Source organism: Theropithecus gelada, chromosome 12 (genome assembly GCF_003255815.1).
Source record: "Theropithecus gelada isolate Dixy chromosome 12, Tgel_1.0, whole genome shotgun sequence".
Taxonomy (NCBI): Eukaryota; Metazoa; Chordata; class Mammalia; order Primates; family Cercopithecidae; genus Theropithecus; species Theropithecus gelada.
Genome location: NC_037680.1, coordinates 59271097 through 59291126, shown reverse-complemented (window position 1 = coordinate 59291126; position 20030 = coordinate 59271097). Strand labels below are relative to the sequence as shown.

Genomic DNA, 20030 nt, shown 5'->3' with positions numbered 1-20030 from the left:
ATTAGTGGAAGGAGCAGACCAGGAGGGGATCTGTTTTCCATTTTCTCCTCCAGATTGAACTCATCTGGATGGAAAGGGTTTGATTGTTGTTATAATCATCATTATTACCTGCGTGATGTCGTTTTCCTACACGTTTTTTTTTTTTAAGTGTCGGGCAAAATTGTAGCTGAGAAGAGTTATTAACAGATAATATCTGCCATATTATTCGTGAGCAAAATCAGAAGGAAAAAAAAGTCCAAGTGCATTAGAGCTGTTAGTTTCCGTATTAATGCTTAAGGAGCAAAACTCAGAAGTTCTAATTCCACTGGGGGAAACAAATAGAAGAAAAAAAACCCCTGTTCCTTGCTTCTGGTGGCCTATTTGTAATCATGCGCAGCATTTCTTTCCTTCTTTCTTTTTTGAAAGGCAATCCTCCCCCCGCCCCCCCACCTCCTCCCCCGCAGTTATTGAAAATGGAGAGCTCTGTAGTCACTAGCTCTGGGTTGATAAGGCTCCACCGCTGCTCGCAGGGGTCTGTCTTTTCCGCTACTTGGACAAAGTGACATTGCTTAAGCCTTTCGGCCACCAGGTATGACTCTCTGCAGAGACAGTGATTGCAAGGAAAAGCTGCAGTTTGCTTAAGGGAAATACCTCCAGGAAGGAGGGTCTCGGGTGGGATCCCAAGTGGGGAACTAGGGGGACTTTTCCGTAGGGAGTTGGGGTGGGCTCTTGAGTGAGGGGCTAGGGGCTCGTCTCTGGGGTCAAAGACGGGTTCCCTCGTGTGAGGGCGCGGATCGACTGGGCGCTGTCTTGGGGTCTCGCACTCTCACAGCTTCGCACGGCTTCGCGCCCCACCGCCTGAGACCCCCAGGCCTTCTCTCCCCCGGGCGCCCACTCCTTTCTTGGGAAGACCAGCTGGTGCTGGAGGGCAGAGACTGCCCCAGGGGCGGAGCTCCCTCTCGGGCCGGAGGTAGGAAAGTGCAGAGCTGCCGGGGCCGAGGCACAGACCTCCAGGCGAGGCTCCTCCCGAGCGTCCCTCTTGCCAGCCAGGGTCGCAGTCGCAGCGGCGGCCGCAGCTCTTAGCCCACAGGATTTGCAAACTCTTACTGCACCCTTCTCTCCCATTAGGAGCTTTTCCTCCCTCTTTCTCCCCAACCCCTCTGTCCTCCTCACTTTGGGGAATTTAATGCTTTCTTTAGCATCTTTTTGTGTGCTTGATCTAGGGGACGTGACACCCCAGAGTTCCAACTATCTCTCAGCTGAATTCTACTTTTGTTTTTATGTCTTCCTCGCCTCCTCTCGTGTCCCTCTTATCTGACTGATCTGCGAAGTCTGATGCTTCTGCCAGAGGGAGAGGAATAAATAGATGCTGCTGCCTCCGAAGGCTTAGAAGTTGGGAAAGAGCAGCCTGGGCGGCAGGGGCGGCGGCTGGAGCTCGGTAAAGCTCGTGGGACCTCATTGGGGGAATTTGATCCAAGGAAGCGGTGATTGCCGGGGGAGGAGAAACTCCCAGATCCTTGTGTCCACTTGCAGCGGGGGAGGCGGAGACGGCGGAGCGGGCCTCTTGGCGTCCACTGCGCGGCTGCACCCTGCCCCATCCTGCCGGGATCATGGTCTGCGGCAGCCCGGGAGGGATGCTGCTGCTGAGGGCCGGGCTGCTTGCCCTGGCTGCTCTCTGCCTACTCCGGGTGCCCGGGGCTCGGGCTGCAGCCTGTGAGCCCGTCCGCATCCCCCTGTGCAAGTCCTTGCCCTGGAACATGACCAAGATGCCCAACCACCTGCACCACAGCACTCAGGCCAACGCCATCCTGGCCATCGAGCAGTTCGAAGGTCTGCTGGGCACCCACTGCAGCCCCGATCTGCTCTTCTTCCTCTGTGCCATGTACGCCCCCATCTGCACCATTGACTTCCAGCACGAGCCCATCAAGCCCTGTAAGTCTGTGTGCGAGCGGGCCCGGCAGGGCTGCGAGCCCATCCTCATCAAGTACCGCCACTCGTGGCCGGAGAGCCTGGCCTGCGAGGAGCTGCCGGTGTACGACCGGGGCGTCTGCATCTCTCCCGAGGCCATCGTTACTGCGGACGGAACTGGTGAGTTTTGACACGGCCCACCATTCCCTTACCCTACACCTCCTCACTTCTTGGAGTCCTTGTTACTAGCCTTTACTCTAATTTTTTTCTCTTCGGATCACTTATCTTAATCTCTCCCTTAACTGCTCCTCTATCAAACACCCTTCTTCTTTCTTCTTTCTTTTTACAAAAACAAAAAAAGCCCTCACCTTATCACCTTCCACACTGATGCATTCTTGCACTCTGTTCCAATAGGTGATCTTTTTAAAACAATCCATGCATTCCAAACCCATCACACTTATACTCCACAGGAATCCTTCACTTCAACTCTTTACATGTGGAAGTAGCCACATTTAGTAAAGTGATGCTCTTTTTCTTTTAAAATTTGTTTATAATCATTGGGTTTTCTTTGCTGATTCTCAGGCAATCTCAGTCATCAGGTTTCTGTATCTTTAGTGTCTTAGATGCTTGTTAAGATTGTATGGAGGAAACAGAAAACTGAAGCCCCATTTTCTTCTAATTAAAAATGCCAAGATAATTTCAATAACCTTACTCTAACCGACAGATGTTAGGGGTATGTGTTTGCTCAAGATTCAATTTGAGCAATTACCTTCACCTTAAATTTCCCCCTCCTTTCAATGAGATAAATTGTTCTTCCATTCCAGAATGAAACAACTGTGAAACATTGCTATGCACTGTTAATTAGCTCCTGTGCTTGCCATAGAGCTGAAATTACTGGGCTCTTTTCACATGCCCACACGCCTTCAAGTCATTTTATAAGTGGCACACAGATGAAAGGAATTATATTTAAGGTGTGTTATCATACACTCACGTAATGTTATTTTAAATCTCACCCCTTATTCCACTCTCATATTTGGGAAAAAAATTGTCTTTAATACCTTATTTCATGCTCCTTTTCCATGTGTGCACCAACCACAGTCATTTCAGTCTTTTTCTACCATAAAACTTTATTGCAGCTCTAAATTTAATGGAGTCAATCACAAGTTGTTTTCTCACTAGTGTTTAGTCTAATTATGACATTTGTAACTTTAAGACTGCAACTAAACCTACTTCATTATGGTCCATTTAATTCTAACTCAGTATTACTTCTACCAACTAACCCAAACCTCAAATTTTTACCCTTCATATATTTTACAAAGAAGGCAATCTTTTTCACTAGCGGTCCTCTTTCATACCCCGCCCCAACAACTCTGTTCTTAGATGTGTTGACTTGATTACTTGGTTGCCTCCATCTGTTTATTTCTTGGGCATCAACTTCCTTCCTCTTTCAACTTGCACAGTCTAGGCACATGTCCCCAGTCCATTTCCAGGTAGTAATTCTTAGTTATCAGGGTATTGATTTGGAAAAAGTACTTTCTGTGCACATTGACTCATTTAACAAAGTGAGAGAGAAGTAATTGTAAAAATAGCCAAAGGAAAAAAAGCAAACAGAAAAATTTCAAGAACTTTTTAAATGGTGACCTTGCTTAGTTTATCACTTTTTGAATATACCTATTGTCTTCTTGATTTTAATCAAGAACCAAAAGCTGGTTGTGTAAAATCATCACAGAAATGTATTCCTTATTAATCTTTGCTAAAAGAGCATGCTTGAGGCTTCGTACTCATTGAAGTCACAGACTGCAAAGTCTGTAAGTGCCCAGTGCAGTTGCCGCTCTGGTTTGCCAGGCACTTAGAATCAGTTAAATGCAAGTGCTCCTCTCAGGCCAAGGGCTAGGAATGAGGTGGCAGTGGTTCAGGCTGAAATGCATTCCTCCTCGTAAAGCACAAAACTTGCTCTTAAACCTCCCTTAGAGGTGGACCTAGAGTGAGTGAGGTTTGGCAAGGTTAATGGCTCTCAAAAAGCCATAGTCAATATGGATGGGAAGCAGTTTCATTAAGTGTCCCTGAGTTACCCATCTTTGTGGAACAAACATAGAAACAGTTGCCTCACTGAAGCACTCAAATAGGACATGCATGGAAACAATTTGTCAGTTCATGGGACCTGATTTCTAAGCTTCTTTAAAATGCCAGAATATTTGCTTTACTGACAGCATCCTTGCTAGAAAAATAGGTGGTAGTTGGAATCATAGTTAGTGATGGCGTTCCTGCTCCTTTCCATAAGCTTCAGTGTGAACCAGAGGCTGTGGTGGCAAGGGGAGCTGAAAGGTGTGGGGAGGTGGGAATTGAGAATGAAGTGGGTAGATTGTAGCCTGAAGGGTCTCCTGGCTTCCAGGGCCAGCTTGTTGAAAATTACATTCCCTATGCTGGGTCAAACTGTCAGACACCTGGAATTACTTAGGAACTACCACATGTGGCCAGTGTAATTTACGATGCAATATCCAATATACTCTTTGATTCAGTGGGAAGTGATAGTTCACAAAGCAAGGTTTTTTTCTTGTTCATTTGGGTATAAACAGAATCCCTGTGTCTTTTGACTAGTATCTGTCCAACTAGATACAAAAATGAGGTCTCCCTGAATAAAATAGGACAATATTTCAAATTCTTTCTATGCCAAGAGGATTTTCAAATCCTACCCATTCATCTGTTCTCTCATAGTATATCATGACTCCACAAACAATAAAGCTTAGGACCTTTTCCAAAGCAGTCTTATTGAAATGGAGTAATGCTTGAAACTACTTTTTTCCTTTCAAAATACTAAGGGTAAACATAGTTTTGAAAAGAACGTGTTCCATCCTGGCCATTATTATTCATCTTACACATTTTATATTTGCTATAGTGTGACTACATGTACAACTGATTATCTGAAAACTCAGCTCAATTTAGTCATTCAGCAAGTTAGTGATGACATTCAGTCAAATCCTTAATATTGTATGGTGAGTAAAGAGGATAGGCTTGGAGTGGGGCAAACCAGGTGTTGAATGACTCTGCCCCCACATCAACTATTGTTTTAGGAAATTTATATGACCTCTGTAATTCAAAGTTTTCTTATCTGTAAAATCAGGACAAAACTATCTACATCCCAAGGGCATGGTAAAGATGAAATTAAAGCTGGTGCAGTGGCTCACTCCTGTAATCTCAGCACTTTGGGAGGCCAAGGCGTGTGGATCACTTGAGGTCAGGAGTAGAGACCAGCCTGGCCAACATGGTGAAACCCTGTCTCTACTGAAAATACAAAAATTAGCCTGGGATGGTGGTACACGCCTATAGTCCCAGCTACTGCAGGAAGCTGAGGCAGGAGACTCACTTGAACTCGGGAGGCGGAGGTTGCAGTGACCTGAGATGGCGCCACTGTACTCCAGATTGAGTGACAGAGCCAGACTCTGTTTCAAAGAAAAGAAAAGAAATTAAACAGCATATAAAGCATTGCTTTAGTACCTAGTAAGCACTGAAAAAATTGCTGCTGCTGTTTTACTATTATCACTGTTAAAACAAATTGACTAACATTTTCTATTTTGTTTTTGAAATGGTTATGTTGGTAAATGCAGATGCAGCCTAGAACTTTTATTAGTTCATCTCTGGGGAAGAACAAAACAAAAAAGCTTTACACTGGGACCTAACTGGAAAAAACAAATCTTATTTCTTCTAAAAATATAAAGGTAGTATTTCATTTTACACAAATTGACCTAGACCTCAGGCTCAAGAGCAGATCCCTTTGGGAGCGACAGAAAAAAGAATGAGTCTGATGGATGAGTTAATTACAAATAATTTATCTCAGAAACCCAGGAATCAAGCAGTTAAGAAAATTTATGGTATGATATTTCACAGCTATTTCCACAACACCTACAGTTTGCCGTGCCAAGGGCTTCATAATCATTCCTCAGTCAGTGCTGGCTTCTGTGGCAGTGCTAACTTTTCTCCCCAGCTCTTGCTCAACGCGTTTCTGCAGGCCTTCTCTCTCCTGGCAGAGCCGTGCCAACTTTCATATGCAGGAGCTGCCATTTAATCATTTCTCCACTCCCAGAGAAACAGGCAGTCTTTTCTTTAGCCCTGGTCTACAAATATTTGAGGGGCCAAGTACCAAGAAGGAAGAATTATTTAGTGTGATATGAGGAGGAAAATGGAAAGGAGAAATGGAAATTTTAGATTAGAATGAAAGGGAAAACATGCTTCTCAGGATCCTTCATTGTGTAAAATTCTGAAAGGCACTCTGGATGGATTAGGGAAGGGTATCTCAGTGTTATACTAATAGTGTTTAATTTATTTAGAGCAACCCCCATTATCAGGAGTAATCTTATGTCATCTCCAAATCTTATTTTAATAATTTACTTTTTATCTCATTCCCACTAAACCTTCAGATAGTTGTTGCTACAAACTGTGAAACTGATTAGGTTATATTTGGCTCTTCTGGTTCTACTTTGAGTCTAGAATGAGGAGACCAAGAGCTAACAGATAGACATAGTTTTGAATAATTAAGAATTGGCTACATCTCCTCAATTTAGGAAAAACCACACTTTTAGAGTTACAGGCCCTTAGTTGGAATTCTAGATTTGCCATTAATTTTGTACATTGAACTAGTCACTTGACATTGACATTGATTGAGGACTGTGAAGAACAAAAGAAATATTAACATGAAATTACTGATAAACGGTAAAGCACAATATAAATGTTTAACAACATCATTGGGGAGAGGACGTGTCATCCTGAGGACAGGAACCATTAGCATCACAATAAAAGCAACCAACACTTACATTCTAGGTGCTGTCATGAGTGCATTTTGCACATTCACTTAATTCTCATGACCACATGGTAGGGGCTATTATTCCCATTTTGGAGAAAAGGAAACCAAGGCATGTAGAGAAGCGAAGTGACTGTCCGAGTTAGCAGAGCTAGTAAGAAAAAGAGAATTCAAAGCAGAGCCTGTTCTACACTACACTTCCTCCCTTAAGAAATATAATTCCTAACTTTCTAGAGAATCTGTTATTCTTTGCCTAGCAGGTTGCAGTTAAAGGAACAAAGGTTTTCTCATTGTATTTTGAAGTCAGCTTATATATGGCTTAAGAGAATAAAAGGTGGTTTCTAGAAAATGGATTCAAAGAGATAAGAGATTCTGACTTCACTGCAATTTTGAGATAGTAGAGATTATACATTCCAGATTCTCATGTCCCTATTCTCTCTGTCTTAGCATGCCCCAGAGTGAACTCATCATTTCCCCATCGTCATACACTTGTTTCTTTCTAGCATTTTCTATATTGTTGAAAGGTACCACCATACTTCAGTAGTCCAGGCCTGGGAGGCAGTCTTTTTTTTTTTTTTTTTTTTGAGACAGAATCTCACTCTGTCACCCAGGCTCGAGTGCAGTGGCATGATCTTGGCTCACTGCAACCTCTGCCTCCCAGGTTCAAGCAGTTCTCCTGCCTCAGCCTCCTGAATAGCTGGGACTCCAGGGGCATGCCACCACGCCCAGCTAATTTTTGTATTTCTGTTAGAGATGGGTTTTCGCCATGTTGACCAGGCTGGTCTCAAACTCCTGACCTCAGGTGATCTGCCCACCTTGGCCTCACAGTGCTGAGATTACAGGTGTAAACCACTGCACCTGGCTGTGGGAAGCAGTCTTGATTCTACCTTTTTCCTCATTCCCCTCACTCAATAGATATCACATGCTGTTGGGTCTACTCTGACTCAAATTCCCTTCCCTCCCTCTCTAATGCTACTTTCTTAGTTTGGACCTCACCATTTCTCACTGGGATTATGGCCATAGGATAATAATGGTCTCTCTTATCTCCAGTGTTTCCCCTCCATATTCCAATAGATATTTTTTCTGAAATGCAAATCTCTTGCTTAAAATCCTTGGGTGTCTTCCTCTGGCCTGCGTGATTTCACCCTTCTGACTCCTCTAGCTTGTTTCTCTCTGTTTAGACTGGTCTCGTTTCAGCCACGTTTGCAGGCATCTCACCCCAGTACATTTGCAATGCTATTCTCTATCTGGAAAGCTCTCCCTACATTTCCTAACTCCTTAGGACTCCTCTGGAAACCTCTGTGACCTCCACTAGAAATCCTGGGGCATAAAACTTACTAATAATATCTATTTTCATTTAAGGTAATTTGTTGTTAGAATTCCTGAGTTTAACTTTCTGATAATATTTTTCTGATCAATTATTAGAAACTTTTTGTTTTCTGTCTTTCAGTTCTAACAGTTGACTTCTAAGCATTTGTAAAAGTGTAGAAACATTTTCCTTTGAAGAATGAAAGATGTAAAACAGTCTCCTTGGCTTAGCTATTTTGAAGTGATTCCCTTTTACCAAGCAAAGTTTCATTTTTCACTCTTATTTCTACCTTTGAATAATAAACATTTCAAATGTGGGCCAACATAATTTCTTCCTTTATAAAGACATTATTTTTGTATGCATTTTATCATATGATTATTCAGAAATAGAAAAACCACTAGCACGTTACTGTAATACTTGGGTACATTTATCATGAATGAATGTTTGAATATAATGAAAGTATTAGTAATTAATAGTTTATGCCCAAGTTGAGGCAAATGTTTTAGAATTAGTGTTTGTTACCTGCTTATCTGTTTGTTTGCTGACTGCTATCTTTTCTTGGATGTTGCTTTTTAAATACTTGCAGATGATTACTAAACCTGGGAAAGTAATTCATTAATTGTAATTGTGGGAGTTATTGTCCTAAAATAGTATTAACCCCTTGTTTAATTTATTCCTGATAGGACTTATAAACAAAAAGGACAAAGGAAGAATACTATTTTCTCTGAGAATAAATAGAGGCATTAAACTAGTTTAGCATAAAGTGTTACTACAAATGTAAAACTCATAAAAGTACTGAATTGGAGTGTCGATAAAGATATATTGCTAGGTCCAGCATCTCTCAGCATGGAGCTCTGCTGATACACTAAGTATTATTCATTAGAGGCTGCTTTCTTAATTAGAACACAGAAAACCTTTATCATTACCATTTTCTGGGATTACGGCATCATAGAAAGAATCAATAGCAATTTCTAATTGTTGTCGCATCTATAAATTGCACTGGCTTGAATAGTCCCTAAATAGTAGGTTTCTTTTCGACTGAAGAACTATTTAGCCTGCAGTTAAAGGACATGAGAATGATTTCTGAGTGTTCGTTTAGGAACTAAGGATTTAAATATATACCAGTTCAGTGTGATATGTCTATTTATTGAAGATGTGTTTGGTTCTTTTTGTCATCAAGTCATAAGTGTTGGATGAGTGCCTAATATTTGCATAGGTTTGATTGTGATAGGATGCTTATCATTTATAAATTTTGTGAAATTCAAATAAATTATTCTAAAATTTTATGCACAGTTGATGAGTATTCAGAAGAGTATTTCCTTATAACCACATGAAAAAATAGATCTCACCCATACCCAAAGCCCACAAACGATAAGAATGCCAACCTCATGACATTAATAAGAGTCTACTTCCTTCAGACAATTGGATTCTTACCCAAATCAAACTTGGGGCTGAGTTAGATTTTTATCTTTAGGAATTCTTGAAATAAAACAAATATGTTATGGTTCTTTGTCCTGTCACTTCCTTTCAGATTTTCCTATGGATTCTAGTAATGGAAACTGTAGAGGGGCAAGCAGTGGTGAGTATATCATTATCTTCCTGGTTTTCATTTGTGGTCAGATTAGTCATTGATATAATCTAGATACTCAAGTCATTCTTGGGGAAGCTTGTGCCCTATATTTTACAAGTAAACTTTTTGTAAATATACACTTTTTAAAATTTCCTTATTTATATTAATTTTATTTTTAAAATTAGCATGTAGTAAAATTGACCTTTTCTACTGTTTCATTTTCTGTTTGTGCCCTCTCCTTTTTATTGACATTCCCTTCTTTCTTTTGAATTGAGTCTCTCTCTCTCTCTTACACACACACACACACACACGCATGTATGACAGATACATATATATCCTCATGAGATAATTTTGTATTTTTTCTTTCAACCCTTACTTATCTTTTAAACAACTTGAGAACAGTAGCCTACTGTATTTATACGGATGTTTTAATTTCTATTATTCTTCCTTCTTTTCCAACATTCCATGCTTCCTTCATTCTTTCTCTTCTGTTCTTCAGACAGAACTTTTGTCTGAAGAACTTTTCTTAAGTATTTTTTGTACTTGTTTTAAAGCAGTACTGCTGGCAAGAACTTCTTTTTTCCTTTACCTGTAAATATCCTCATTTCACCTTCATTCCTAAAGGATATTTTCACTGCATACAGAATTCTAGGTTTACAGTACATTTAGCGCATAAAAAATATTCCACTTCCTTCTGTCTTCAATGTTTTTCATGGAAAATTGGCCATCTTGCAAATAATTATTTCCCTGTAAGTAATACATCAGTTTTCTTTGGTTGCATTTGATATTTTTTTCTGTGTCTTTAGTTTTTAGCACTTTAATTATTACATGTCTGAGCATTGATTCCTTGAGTTTACCCTATTTAGGGTTAACTGAGCTTCTTGAATCTATAAACTTATAATGTTAGCCAAATTTGAGAAGTGCTTAGGAATTATTTCTTCAAATACTTGCTTTTTACACAATAGTCTCTCCTATGATGATATGAATGTTAGATCTTCTGATATTGTTCCACAGACTCTAGAGGCTCTGTTAACTTTTTCTTCTAATCTTTTTTCTCTCTTGTTTAGGTTAGGTAATTTCTATTGGCCTAGCTACAAGTTCATTGACTCTTTCGTTGGTCATGTTCAATCTCCTACTGTCTGAAGCACATCCAGTTAGTTTTTTATTTGTTAGTAGCTTTTTCAAAGTTAAAAGTTCCATTTGATTGTTCATTATGCTTTGTATTTCTTTGGTAAGATTTTCTATCTTTCCATTTATTTCAAGGGTATTCACCCTTAATTTGTCAGGGATTTTAATGATAGCTACTGTAAAGTCATCTGTGTCAACTAATTGTCTTGTCCCACTCAAGTCAACTTTTTTTCCCCCCCTAATTCTTCATGTGTAGAATAATTTTGGATTGAATCCTGGACATTTTGAATATCATGCAATAGAGCTTTGGGTCTTGTTTACTTAAAGTTATATGGAAAAATGTTGATTTTGTTGCTTTTTTCAATTTTAGCAACAGGTAACCTAGTTATGATTAGGCTGCAAATTCTGACTAGTCTTCTGTGGATTATGATTTCAATGTCAGTTCCATTTCCAAAGCCTTTGAAGTACCTTCCATATCTATCCCATGTGTACACCACTCAGTGGCCAGTATGAAGTCAGAGCAATACTTTATCCCACAGTGCAGTTTTTGAATTCTGTGATATACTGTTTTATGTCAGAGTCACACATGCCCAGGGGTGAGTTCAGTAGTTCATAAACAGCTTTACAAAATCCTTTCCCAGGCTCCTTTCTCTCTCTGATCTCCTTGGCACTTTTCAGTTCCTTGGAATTCCCCTGTTTTGGTCCTTTGGCTAGAAAGCTGGAGCTTTATCCCACTCTGTGATTTGCTTCTTGTGACTGCTCCTTCGTATGGGGCCAAGTGGTGGGAGGACAGAGAGAGAGAGAGAGAGAGAGAGAGAGAGAGAGAGAGAGAGAAAGAGAGAAAGTAATGGGGCTTTGCCCCAGTCTTTTGGAACTACAAGTCCTCCAATCAGATAGTAAGGTTCTCTCCTTCATCAGAGTTTTGGGCTCCTGAGGGTCTCCCTTGTTGCAATTGTTGCTGTTACCACAGTCCCAGGATGCCTTGAGGAATGGAATGCAAGAGGCCAATATGTTAGAGATCCTTTCCACTTCTTGAGCTAGAACTAGAGGGCTTCTCCTGGAGTGTACTCTGTCTGCACAATGCTTACCTCTAGGATACAGGCTGTGTTGACACCAGACTGGTGGATACTGGAGGGAAAAAATGATGAGCCCACTATTAGTTTTATGGTGTTATTTTCCCCCCAGTCTTCCTATTATGCTTGTATTTCCTTTTAAAGTTCTTATGTTGCTGCTTCATGCACTCTGTTCAGGTTTCAGATCTGCTTTCAGTGGGAGAAACAAGATGGAATCTACTTATTCCATCTTACCATAAAATAAACCATTAAAGTATAATGTGCATGCAGAAAAGTGCACAAATCATAAATGTGCATTTTCACAAAGTAAAATATCTCTGCAACCAAGATATATAACATTACCAGCACTCCAGAAGCCTCCAAGTCACTACCCCCACCCTTCTTTTCCAAGGTAACTACTACCAGGAATTCTAGTACTATAGATTCATTTTGCCTGATCTTGAACTTTATATAAATGGAATTCTACACTATGTATTTTTGTATATGCATGTGACTTCCTTTGCTTTTCATTAGGCTGTGTATAGCAGTAGTTTTTCACTTTAATTGCTATATTGAATTCTATCATTGAATGTGGTACACTTTATTCATTCTAATGTTCCTGGATATTTGAGTTGTTTTCAGTTTTTGTTACTATGACTAATGCTGCATTTGGTTCTACAATATGATAGCTGCAATGAGTACCATATATTCCATTCCACTTTCCTCTAGTATTTCCCACTGATTTTGGTCAGTAAGTCCGGCCTTATAAGGTGTCTTATCTGTGGAAATGAAACATTTAGTTTATTAAGTTGTAAATATGTTTGAAATATCAACTTTCATTACATTGGGACAGTTTGTTGACTTCCACTGAATCTTACCAGGGTGGCGTGTTTGATCTGAGGGAATGTCTATCAAAAGTGTCCCAACAAATAATTATCCCATTAAAAACATAAGTAAATTAAAATTATTTTAGAATTGTTTTGTTGCTTTATGTAATTGGTAATGTTTTTCACTATCATCAAATCAGTTGGAAATCATTGGTGTCCAGTAATGTTGCTATTTGAAGGGTCACTCCTTCTATTGTGTTTTCTCAACCCAAACTGAAAAGCTCATTTGTATAAAAATGCAATTGGTGAGTCAAAATTTCTGGTCAAAGACGTGTATATGTTTCCAATTTGTTCCAAAGTTATGGTTAGAGTAATATAGCACTTCAATGTGTGAAAGAAAGGAAATACGTCAACAACACTATCAACAATATACAAAAAAAAAGTTCAACATGTAAAACTACCTAGAACCAATGTGGTCTTCTCAGAGTCACTGTTTACTGTTCCTCTTTCAAAAATATTTTCCAGTTCTCTGTATAATGAGAGTGATGAAAACAAATAGGCAAAACCAAAGCTCATTCTGTTTGTGAAAAAAACACTAACATATTCACATGTTCTGAAAAGAAAATATAATTTGTTCACACTAAAAAATGTATGCTTTGGAGAAATAAAACAGCTGAGGTTGATCATGATAAAACAGGAAATGAGGAAGGCAGGAAAACACTGTAACCCACATAAGGACCTCTTTCCAAAGTGTCAAGCTGTTTCTGTCTGGAATTTGGAAAAGAAATTCTTTCACTCTAGTTAATTTATTCTTTGCCTCAAAGCTTAACAATTTTTTCTTTTTCTTTTTTTTGAGATAATGACTCTGAACACCATCCAATTGTAGTTTTACTGTTGCAAATCCACTATTGTAATAAGGAATAGATGCTCTTTATTTCCATAGCATGGAATATGGAGGAAAACAATTTTTGTTCTGTTTCACCTAGTCACTTGATTTATCAAATCAGCACATGGAAAATTAAGGCAGATATTCAAGTGGTCCAATGTAAAGGGTTTTTTTTAAAAAAAATTAAAATAATTCCAAAAAGTAATTCTTCCGATTTTCTGCTTTGTGATGTGACCAATTTATGAACGTTTACGTTTGAAAAACACAAATTTCTCCAGAGTGGAGATAGAGTTGGTAAATTCTGACACTAAATATACAAGTGTGACCAAATTATATCTTGGGGCCTGTTTCCTAATATAAAATCAGATTGTATTGATCTCTGAGTTCCCTTCTGATTTATCTTAAATTAGGGAAAAATTAGTGTAAGTCAGATGCTCTCCCAGAGTTTTCACTAACCTCTTCTTGGCCGTGTTCCAAAGGTGCTCTGGAGAAGCTCCTCTGGGTAGCTGCCTGGTGGCCACTGAGCAACTGGAGATTCCTGGTGACTGCAGCTGCCAGGCCTGCCCAGCCACTCCCTCTTTTGCTGACATGATTTATGCTTAGCTTGGGTGGTATAGACCCATTCCCTCTCTTTCTTTCTCTTAAACTTCTTTCCTCCCTTTTGGCTTACTATCAATTTTGGGAAGGAATTCAGTTTTTTTCTTTGGTACAAATGTTTACTGACTGTAGAGCCAACTTCTACACCTTATTGGAAAAAAAAATATGATAGACAAATAGTATTTTTGTGATTATACAGTAGCTTAAAACTATAGGATTTTTTCCCCATTACTTTTGCAACAACTGATACTTTTGACCAGTTCTCTTTCCTAAGTATTCCTCTGCTTGAGCTATTATCCCAATTGTCCTAGTTCTCCGCCTGTCCCTCAGCTGTAGACAGTCACTGAGGCTCTGTGCTTGGCTTCTGTTCTTCTCTCCTCATAGGGATTCCTCTGTTGGAGTTCATCAAGCTACATAGGCTGAATTGTCACTTTTATGACTCCAGTTGTGATTACTCTCTAGAACCACGTTTCCCTCCAGTAACACTTCTACCTGGGTACTCTTTGGGTACTTCAAAAATAATGTATTTAATTACTGAAGTAATTTTTTTTTTTTTTTTTTTGAGATGGAGTCTCGCTCTGTTGTTCAGGCTGGAGTGCAATAACACGATCTCAGCTCACTGCAACCTCTGCCTCCTGGGTTCAAGCAATTCTCCTGTCTTAGCCTCCCGAGTAGCTGTGATTATAGGCACCTGCCACCACACCTGGCTAATTTTTGTATTTTTAGTGGAGACAGGGTTTCGCCATGTTGGCCAGGCTGGTCTCTAACTCCTGATCTCAGGTGACCCACCTGCCTCAGCCTCCCAGAGTGCTCCCAGGGATTATAGACAGGAGCCACTGCGCCTAGCCCTGAAGTAATCTTTTAATTAAAACTTTCTCTTTTGTAACTTCCTCATTTAAGTATGTGACATCATTGCTTTTCTAAGTCCCTAGTACTGAAACTTTATTTGGTTTTAGTCCATCGATCTCACCATTCATTAGAAATGTAATGACCAGTCCAGCTGAAAAGCTTCTGCACATCAAACAGAACAATCAACAAAGTGAAGAGACAATCCATAGAATGAGGGAAAATATTTGCAAACTATCTGGCAAGAGCTTAATAACCAGAATATATAAGCAACTCAGACAATTCAATAGCAAAAACAAAACAAAAAACAACAAATAATCTAAAAATGGGCAAAAGATCTGAGTAGACATTTCTCAAAAGAAGACATACAAATGACCAACAGGTATATGAAAAAATTTTCAACATCACTAATTAGATAAATGCAAATCAAAACCACAATGAGATATCTCACCCCAGTTTGAATGGCTTTTGTCAAAAAGATGGAATAATGGATGCTAGCGAGGATGTGGAAAAAGGGGAACTCTAGTACACTGTTGGTGGGAATGTAAATTAGTACAGCCACTATGGAAAACAATAGGGAGTTTTTCAAAATCTAAAAATAGAACTACCATATGATCTAGCAGTTTCATTACTGGGTATATATCCAAAAGAAAGGGAATTAATACATTGAAGAATATCTGTACTCCAATGTTTACTGCCACGCTATTCACAATAGCCAAAATGTGGGATCAACCTAAGTGCTTATTAGTGGATGAATGAATAAAGAAAATGCGATATATATATACACAATGACATATTATTCAGGTATAAAAAAAGTGAAATCCTGTCATTCGAAGGAAAATGGAACTGGAGGTCATTATGTTAAGTGAAATAAGCCAAGCCCAGAAAGACAAATATCACACATTCTCACTCATATGTGGGAGCTAAAAAAGAAAAGTGAATCTCACGGAGCTAGAGAGTAGATTTGTGGTTACCAGAGGCTGAGAAGGGTAACGTGGAGGAGGGAATGAAGAGAGGATGATTAATGAGGACAAATATACAGTTAGTTAGGAGGAAGACCTAGTGTTTGATATATCAGTGTGGAGACTATAGTTAACAATAATCTATTTGTACATTTCAATATGTACAATAATTCACATGTTCATAACATAAAAAGGAATGTTTAATGTGGTGGATATTACCCTAACTTGATCTTTGCACATTATGTGAATGTACGAAAATATCAATGTACCTTGAAAATATGTCCATCTATTATGTTGTAATAAAAAATGTAAGGGACACTTACTTGTATCAGGCACAATATGTGCCAAGGACATGGAATGAAAGAGCAAATAGGTGACTGGCACACCCTTTTCTTTCACCTCTTTTCAATGTACTTGGCATTGAGTGGACACATGATCTTCTAAAGGCTGTGAAGCCCCCTTTTCTTTTTGTTAATTGACTTCCTTAGAGTCTATCACAAAACAACACTTCAGAAGTCATGAGGGAAAACAAGCAGAATTGTATTGACTCTTTCTATATTTTGGATATTCTGAATAACTCTTGGATCCAGAAAACTTGTGAAAGGCAGTTTATTTGAAATTTTCCGAAGACAAAAAAGAATAAACTGAATTTCCTTTTCTTATTAATACAGTGTTAGTTCTGTTAGTCTTAAGCAATTTCTTTTACAAACTGAAATTACTATGAATTGAGTCCTTTATTACAATATTTGAGGTTTGTTTTTACAGCTAAGTTGAGCAAATGTTACTTTTACTTTTTAGAGCCTTATTATATCACCTAGGTTCACCAGTCAACTCCATCACATTTTCCATATACTGGTGTAATCCAAAATAAAATTTAATATGATATTCTTTGCCCTGTGTATAGGTTTAGGAAATAAATATTGTTTTAAATATGTAATGAATGGTTGCTAAGTCAAGACACCTTTTTTTTTAATAAAAAAATGAAAGAAATGTCTTATTTGTATGTTAATAGGACTTTATTAAGGAATAATTACAGTAAAATACTACAAATCTTCAGTGTATGCTGCATTTAAATTTTGACAAATGTATATACTTATGTAATCATCATCCAGATCAAGATAAAGAACATTTCTTTAAATTGCCTGGTGTCCAATCATCCATTCTGTCCTGAGGCAAGCACAGTTCTGATTTTCATTGCCATAGATGGGTGTCGTTATTCAGCTTCATGTGAATGGAAGCTTACTGTACACACTCGGGACTGGCCACTTTGGCATACCATGGCATTTCTGAGACTTTGAGTTCTGTGCGTTATTTTATTTTATTTCTAATTGTGTAAAAGTACACCCTTGTATGAGCATAATACCCATATGACTTCTAAATTCAAACCTCCTTAATATGGTTCCTAGTTTAATATAGTTGATTTCTGAATCTGCAGGAGTTGTGTTGTTGTTGTTGTTGTTGTTGATTTTTTTCCCTTTCATCATTGACATCAGGACTCTAGGGTTCTGGTGTTTTGTTTGTTTGTTACTGTCCTAGGAACAATGAGACCCAGTCGATTTTCCATTAAGTGTCCATTTGATGACTTGCAATTTTGAGAAGAGGGAATGTGTTTCATGGGGTGGAATCTAGGGATGTTTTACCATCGCCTTGTTTCTAGAAGGATAGTGGAATTGACCTTCTGAATGGCCAACTGGTATATTGCCCATCTTCTGTTTAAGGGCTATCTGAACAAGTTCCACAATGGCATCCATTCCTGCTGCTGTTTTGATAGCTGCCATGATAAGGCAGATGATCCATCTAGTGCATTGATTTCTTCACTTTACTAACCTGCTTGTTTGTTCTACCCCAGCCACTCACTTCCATGAGCAGTTCTGGGCCTTGCAGTGCTGCTAGCAGCGGTGCTAGCATTGTAATATTAATTCTAATGCTGCAGAGGTGCTAGCATTGTAATATTAATTCTAAGAATCCCACTCTTTGCCTGCTGTCTCTTTTCATTCCAGATGATTTGTTGCAGTATCATCACTGCTGCCTTTTTCCCCCCCTCCACCATGTTGAGATTACCTATCCATCAGCTGCCACTTACTATCTGCTAAGCCTCTGGCCTTCTTGTCTATGTCAGATGTCATGGTCTACTGCAATACTGATACCCTTGAAAATACCCTCAACTTCTTTGCTTTCTCTTCCTCTTCCATACTCATCTGGCAAATCCCAGCTCCAGTTATTTGAGAAAATTACTCAACTGAGGTGATTGGTTTCACTTTAAGTTCAAGATAGAAAATTCAAATAGACAATCAAGATTGCCAAGCATTCTTACCCACTATAAAAGTTTGCCTTTCTACTTGATGAAATAACTGCTTTATACTTTCTATACTTACATGCCCACATCCTGCTGTTCCTAGCCCGTCATTCCCCATAGCTGATGACTTCGCTTCATTCTTCAATGAGAAGGTAAAAGCCATTGGAAAGAACTCCCTCATTATTCCACCAACCAATTTATAAACTTGTCAATATCAGTACCTTTCTCTCCTTTTCCTTCTTGTGTAATGGATAAAGTCTTCTGGCTTTCAAAATCCTATTCTCTCTTTTGCTCAGGGTTCAGTCATCACCTTGCCAGTTGAATTTAGGGGAACCTTTTCTCTCTGAACTCATTTTAGCTCTGAGGGTCATTTGACACAGAGGACTACCCTGCTTTTATTTTGGAAGACCCTTTTTCAATTCCACACTCTCCTATATTTCCGTCCACATCACTGGACGCTCCTTCTCAGTCTCCCTTATGGACTTCATGTTCTCTATCTTATATATAAAGATGTAATTCCTGCCCAGAGAACTACAATGCACCTTTCAGGTTTTAAGCTTTAAATATCATTTTCTAACAGTATATTGGAGACCAGACTAGTTTAGGTCATTAAGTTATATGTTCTTGTTACACATACACATTGTGTTTTAGTTTCATATCATGTATCACATATGAAAAATTATTTTGTGGATAATTTCTTTGTTCAATGTCTTTATCCTCTTCTGGATTGTCTGTAGTGTCCATCATGTCTCCTATGTGCCTATTATAGAGCCTGGAATGTAGCAGATGCCCAATATTTGCAGAATGAATGAATTCATATGTAAGTGACTGAAAGGGTTCAACAAATGTTAGTTCTCTTTCCCTTTCTCATCTCATATTTACAGAAGCATGGATATACCAGAGTTGTGGAGTCAGAGGATACTACTATCATTTCTATAGAAGACAGACAAATTCATGGTATTATGGATGTTACCAGATGTTAAAAATTATGGAACTGTTAAAAATTTTGGAACTGCTCATAGACACCTTGTACAGGCAGTTGGAAATATAGATCTAGAACTCAGCAAAAAAGTCATAGCTAAGGACCTGGATCTTCAAATTATAAAATTTTATGTTTTATATCTTTTAAAATGTGTTGTGTTTTGCCCCTATGTGTTTTAAAATGGAGGAAAAGGGGACAACTGGGTTTCAGGGGTCAAATGCCAGGATATCAGACATAGAGTGCATCTGGTAAAAATTAAAATGATTTAAAGTCTGATCTGATTAGAAAGGGTCAGTCTTGAAAAAGTTATAAAGGAAATTGTAACACAAATACGATTGTATTTTCTTCTCTCCTTCCCCATACTTTTTGACAATAAATCCTGAGCACAGATCTAAGGGTTTTTTCCCTAGAAAAAACAGAAAAATATCCACTCAAACATAGTAGTCCTCCAAAGTCATGGTACGTGAAAGGTTATGACAGTTTGGGGATCTGATGAAGTTAATTATAGTCTTACAGCTCTGGATAAGACCCAGAAGCATTCAATTTCAAACAAAGGTCAGGGATAGTTAGAAAGTTTTATCACACTTAAGCTTGAACTCAAACAAGGTTGCATTGAACAGTGACGGTCCAGTGAGTATTATATTTCATAGCTGTATCAGGTACTTAGACTTCTTTAGCTCTTCTAAGATCATATCAAAAATACTAGTATCCTTATTTTTTTTAAAAAATAAATGAGCATATTTGTATAAGCAAAACGGAATAAAGAAGGCTAAGATTCTTGTCTCCTCTGAACTGTTTTGATTTTTATAAGAAGCCACAGTGAGGCCGCGAGGCTGTTCACTGCTTGGACACCGTGTGTATCATGGGGCATTTCCCTTGCATTGCAGACCAAG

The 20030-nt window shown here is 38.8% G+C and overlaps 1 protein-coding gene across 2 annotated transcripts in view; it reads left to right on the top strand.

The window, feature by feature from the left end:
- The first annotated feature begins 616 nt into the window (after positions 1–616).
- FRZB (frizzled related protein) overlaps positions 617–20030 on the top strand; it is a 31393-nt gene continuing 11979 nt past the window's right edge. For both annotated transcript variants that reach the window (XM_025404850.1, XM_025404849.1), the window contains exons 1-2: positions 617–2067; positions 9523–9570. In XM_025404850.1, the coding sequence (XP_025260635.1) occupies positions 1590–2067; positions 9523–9570 (526 nt within the window). In that variant the 5' untranslated portion in view covers positions 617–1589. The remainder of the gene's footprint in view (positions 2068–9522; positions 9571–20030) is intronic.